Source organism: Theropithecus gelada, chromosome 7a (assembly GCF_003255815.1).
Source record: "Theropithecus gelada isolate Dixy chromosome 7a, Tgel_1.0, whole genome shotgun sequence".
In the NCBI taxonomy this organism is placed as follows: Eukaryota; Metazoa; Chordata; class Mammalia; order Primates; family Cercopithecidae; genus Theropithecus; species Theropithecus gelada.
Genome location: NC_037674.1, coordinates 56,105,472 through 56,110,417, shown reverse-complemented (window position 1 = coordinate 56,110,417; position 4,946 = coordinate 56,105,472). Strand labels below are relative to the sequence as shown.

At 45.9% G+C, this 4,946-nt stretch overlaps 1 protein-coding gene across 6 annotated transcripts in view; it reads right to left on the bottom strand.

Annotated features, from left to right (window-relative positions):
• ZFAND6 (zinc finger AN1-type containing 6) overlaps positions 1-4,528 on the bottom strand; it is an 88,399-nt gene extending 83,871 nt beyond the window's left edge. For 3 of the 6 annotated variants that reach the window (XM_025389638.1, XM_025389639.1, XM_025389647.1), the window contains exon 1: positions 4,286-4,522. In XM_025389638.1, the coding sequence (XP_025245423.1) occupies positions 4,286-4,518 (233 nt within the window). In that variant the 5' untranslated portion in view covers positions 4,519-4,522. Of the gene's footprint in view, positions 1-3,831; positions 3,919-4,285 lie in introns of those variants that run through there. The other 3 variants (XM_025389640.1, XM_025389646.1, XM_025389644.1) reach the window with 2 other exon arrangements.
• Positions 4,529-4,946: the final 418 nt, after the last annotated feature.

Genomic DNA, 4,946 nt, shown 5'->3' with positions numbered 1-4,946 from the left:
AAAAAAAAAAAAAAAAAAAAAAATTAGCTGGGTGTGGTGGCATGCACCTGTAGTCCCAGCTATTGCGGGGAGGCTAAGGCAGGAGAATCGATTGAACCCAGGAGGCAAAGGTTGCAGTGAGCCAAGATTGTACCACTGCACTCTAGCCTGTATACCAGAATAAGACTCCGTCTCAAAAAAAAAAAAAAAAAAAAAAAAAAGCCAGGCGTGGTTGTGCACGCCTGTAGTCCCAGCTACTCAGGAGGCTGAGGAACAAGAATCACTTGAACCTAGGAGGTGGAGGTTGCAGTGAGCTGAGATCGCACCATTGCACTCCAGCCTGGGAGACAGAGCAAGACTCTGTCTCAAAAAAATAAAAATTAAAAAAAAGAAATGTAGCTAGTACGAATTGAGATATACTTTAAGTGGAAAATACACAACAAATTATAAACACAGTCTAAAAAAGAAAATTATCCCATCAGCAATTTCTTACACTGATTACATGTTGAATTCATAGTTTTTGGGTTAAATAAAATGTATTTCACCTGTTCCTCTTCTTTTCGTAATGTGGCTACCAGAAAATTTTAAATTACTTAATGTAGCTCCCATTCGTGACTAACATTGTATTTCTAGTGGACTTTGCTGGTCTGAGGTATACAAACCACAGTAAGAGGTTTCAATTTTATTTGGTATATTGCAAAGCTACTGGGGAGTTTTGAGTCAGAGAATAAGATACTCTAATTTACACATTTAAATGAAACAGAAGAGTAGAAAAGTTGAAGCAATGGTACCAGTTAGATGACCTCTATTATCATCTTACATAAAACAAGATGGTGAGGCAGATTACATTTCGGTAATTTCTTAAGGAAGAGCCAGCCTGAGAGTGTTTAGAATTGGCTCTTAATAGGCCAGGCATGAGCGCCGGCCCATAATCCCAGCACTTTGGGACGCCGAGGAGGGCGGATCACAAGGTCAGAAGATCGAGACCATAATGGCTAACACGGTGAAACCCCGACCCTACTAAAAATACAAAAAATTAGCCAGGCGTGGTGGCAGGCGCCTGTAGTCCCAGCTACTCAGGAGGCTGAGGCAGGAGAATGGCGTGAACCCGGGAGGCAGAGCTTGCAGTGAGCCGAGATCGTGCCACTACACTCCAGCCCGGGTGACAGAGCAAGACTCTCTCTCCAAAAAAAAAAAAAAAAAAAAAATTGACTCTTAATAGTTTAGGATATTAAGAAAACACACACAAAGACCAAGGATATACCTGACAAAATGTTAACAATAGTTATCTATGATGGTGTTATAGGTGGCTTTTCTTAGTAACTTTCTATGCTTTCTCAAAGTTTGAGGGGGAAAACCCCATATACACATTGTCCTTACAATCAAATAAAAAATGAGGTTTTTAAAAGCAAAATACAGCCCTACCAAAACAAAGCATCCTGATATTTGTCTGCAAGCTACATATAGAAAAAATGAAACCATCTCTACTCCCATGCCTTCAAAAAGGTTATTCAACGCTACATGTAAATTCACACTTACATACATGAATGAAACATGAAACACACACAAACACACCTATCTTCAGGATATTAAGGAGATACTATTCCCTAATTTATCACTGTGTCTCTGTTAGCATAATGAAACAGATACTTGGGAAGCACACCTTGTGGGCATTCTCTAATCTAAAAGGTATTTAAATATGGAGTTAAGAAATCCTGAAACATCGCACAACTTTTTCAAAAATATTCCAAAGGATACAAAACGTAATTCCACAGAATAACACCTTGGTCCTAATGCTTTCCCTTAAAGGGTGTGTGCCATTTGACAGGGGTTTTCCTTAACTAAAGTCTGTGCAAAACTGGAAGAATAAGCTTAGGACAAGTTTCTTCTACATGAGTATGCTAAGGCACAAGAGAAATTTTTAAGTAATTTGCTAGAGATTAGAGGGGAGGAGAGGAACAGCAGAAAGGTGATTTATTTTACATACAATCCAGCGTTTTTTCTACTATACTTACTATTTTTGCATTGAAAAGGAGATACCAAACAGTGCCAGACTTTTTACAATGTGACTTCAAAGTAAGAGGGTCATTACACATAGGTTAACAGGAATTTTGGGTTTTCATGCAAATGTTCAACTAGGTTGAACTAGTTCAATCACTATGGCTATGAATCTTCTATTTAAACATAATAGAGAATCCTAACGTTTTTCATTCATTTTATTTCTAAGTTATTCAATCTATTCTAGTCCTGATTACCTAATACCTTCTAATGCAATCCACATTAAGTATTTACTCTAGTGAAATTATTGTACATGTGTACCAAGAGCCGGAAACAAGAAATGTTCATAGAGCAAGACTGTTTATAGCAAAACAAAATAAAAAACAACAAAAACACGGTCTAAGTGCCCATGAGTTACGGCAGATTAACATGTCACAAAGCAATGAAATAAACTACAGCCACATACTATTTTTTATAAAGCTCAAAAGAAAAGCAAATTAAATGCCACACTGTTTCGGCATACAAACATATATGATAAAACTATTTTTCAAAAAGTCAAGGAAGTGACATACACAAAATCCACTGCACAGATAAACTCATAGACAAATGCAAGTTTTACTAATGTTCCAGTTTTGGGTTTGGGAGGAGGAGTCAAGGATTTATGACGTTTTATCTGTTTATACTTTACTGTATTTTTTTGTGGTATTAAATATATTTTGGTTACTTCTTATAAACTTCACTGACATAGTTGACAATAAACTGCACATACTTGAAGTGTAAAACGTGTAAGTTCTGACATATGCATACACCCAGAAAGTTATCACTACAAGATAATAAATCCATCGACCCCCGTATTTTCTCCTGCACATTGGTGATCTCTGTCTCCCTTTAAATATACTTTAAAATCTACAAAAGTAAAAATAAAAAAGACAACCTGTTTTGGAAACTTAAACGTGCACATTTTGCAAAACATTTCCCCTAGGGCTCTGGAGAAAGTATACGTAAATTCAGAAAGTGCCTTAAACTTGGTGACATAGAAACTGAACAACTACCCTTAAAAGTTTATGGTATTTTACACTTTTAAAAAATCAAATTCCGACTTTGGTTTGAAAGAGGAATTTAATCCTGTTTCTCGGAGCATCAAAATCATTAATTCTGCCCAGTTTTGTTTTTTTGTTTTGTTTTTTGAGACGGAGTCTCCCTCTGTCGCCAGGCTGGAGTGCAGTAGCGCGATCTGGGCTCACTGCAACCTCCGCCCCCCGGGTTCAAGCGATGCTCCTGCCTCAGCCTCCCAGTAGCTGGGACTACAGGCAAGCACCACCACGCCCAGCTAATTTTTGCATTTTTAGTAGAGACGGGGTTTCACCATGTTGGCCAGGATGGTCTCGATCTCCTGACCTTGTTATTAGCCCGCGTCGGCCTCCCAAAGTGCTGGGATTACAGGCGTTGAGTTACCGCGCGTGGCCAATTCTGCCCAGTTTTTATGGCCCAACAACTTAATATAAATTACCTTTAGGTAACCCCAAGGCCCTAACTTCCTCACAACTGGTCACAACTTCCGAGTTGTGAAGGTAAATCATAGCGTCCCAACTGTGTGGGTTAGCACATGACTTCGAAACCAAGTTAAAAAGATTTCAAATACAATATTCTTTCGTACTTCTTTAGGTGGCTAAAACTTGAAAATAACTATTTCAAAAGAGCAGACGAAAAATTTAGAATCCTAAGCAAGCTAAACCCAAGCACGGAAAAAAGAGACCGATTCCCTTCCCGGTGCCAGTCAGGAGTTGGAAACACCGGACTGCCTCTGGCTGGTTTCTGAAAACACGGCAGGTGGAAAAACATCCCGAAGAAGACCTGAGACTGGGGGGGAGGGGGAGTTGACGCGCCCCAGGGTGCCCAGGGCCCTTCCGACCCCCGCCCGCCAACCGCTCCGAACCCGCTCGGGGCGGCGCGCGTCGCGGCCTCCGCGGCCCTGAAGAACTGAGGCTCCGGACCCCAGCGCGACCACCCTGACAGGTTTTGGCCCCGGGCTGCGGGCGCCCGCGCGCGTCTGAGGTGAACCCGCCGATCCCCGGCCCCTGCCCCCGGAGCTGGGAGTCCCAGCCCTCTCGGCCGCGGCCCCCGCGGGCCCACCACCTGCTGCGCCGGCCAGCCGCCCTCCGCTTCCGGCTCCCGGGAGCCGGGAGGGGCCGGGGGCGGGCCTCGCCTCGCTGCAGCCGGGTGGGGGAAGGGAGCGGGCGGGGGGAAGGGAGCGGGCGGGGGAGGGGCAGCGCGGACCAGACCGGGCCCCGCGAGCCGCGCTATTCACCTGGCGGCGGCTCTCTCCGCCTGACGCGCTGCCCGCCGCCGCCGGTAGCCGCTGGTGAACCGGGACAGGTAAGGCCGCCGAACCCCTGCTCCCTCTGGCTCCGCCACCGCCGGCCCCTCCGTCTGCTGTTTATTAAACTTTTCTGTTTGGTTGTTCGGCCTATGACGCGACCGCGGAGGAGAGCCACTGGATTGGCCGGCTCCCAGAGCTGACGCGGCGGGCCCCGCCCGCATCCTAATTATTACCGGCGCGGGCGGGGCCACAGGCCGGAGGAGGCGGGGTCAAGGCTCGGAGCGCACGGCAATTGGCCGGAGGCGAGAGAAGAGGCGGGGCGGAGCGAAAGGAGAGGCTTCTCCTCCCTCTGCACCTCCACCATCGCTTGCTCCACTGCCGTCTCTGGGGGGCTCATCCCGCCGCAGTTTCTCTACCTCCAATAGCTACGGGAAGGCGATTAAGAGGTGCCGCGGAGTCTTTAAGGGCTTGATAGGTTCAGGTACCTTTGCTACCTCGCAGGGAATGGCGTGTCCCTGTCTCGGATTGAGGCACCAGAGAGTTGCCCTCCACTTGTGCAGGAAGGAATTCTGAGCTTCTGTCTTCACACGCAGGCCGGCGCCTCAGTCTGCAAGCGCGAAGTCCGAGCTCAGGGCGCATACTGGAAAGC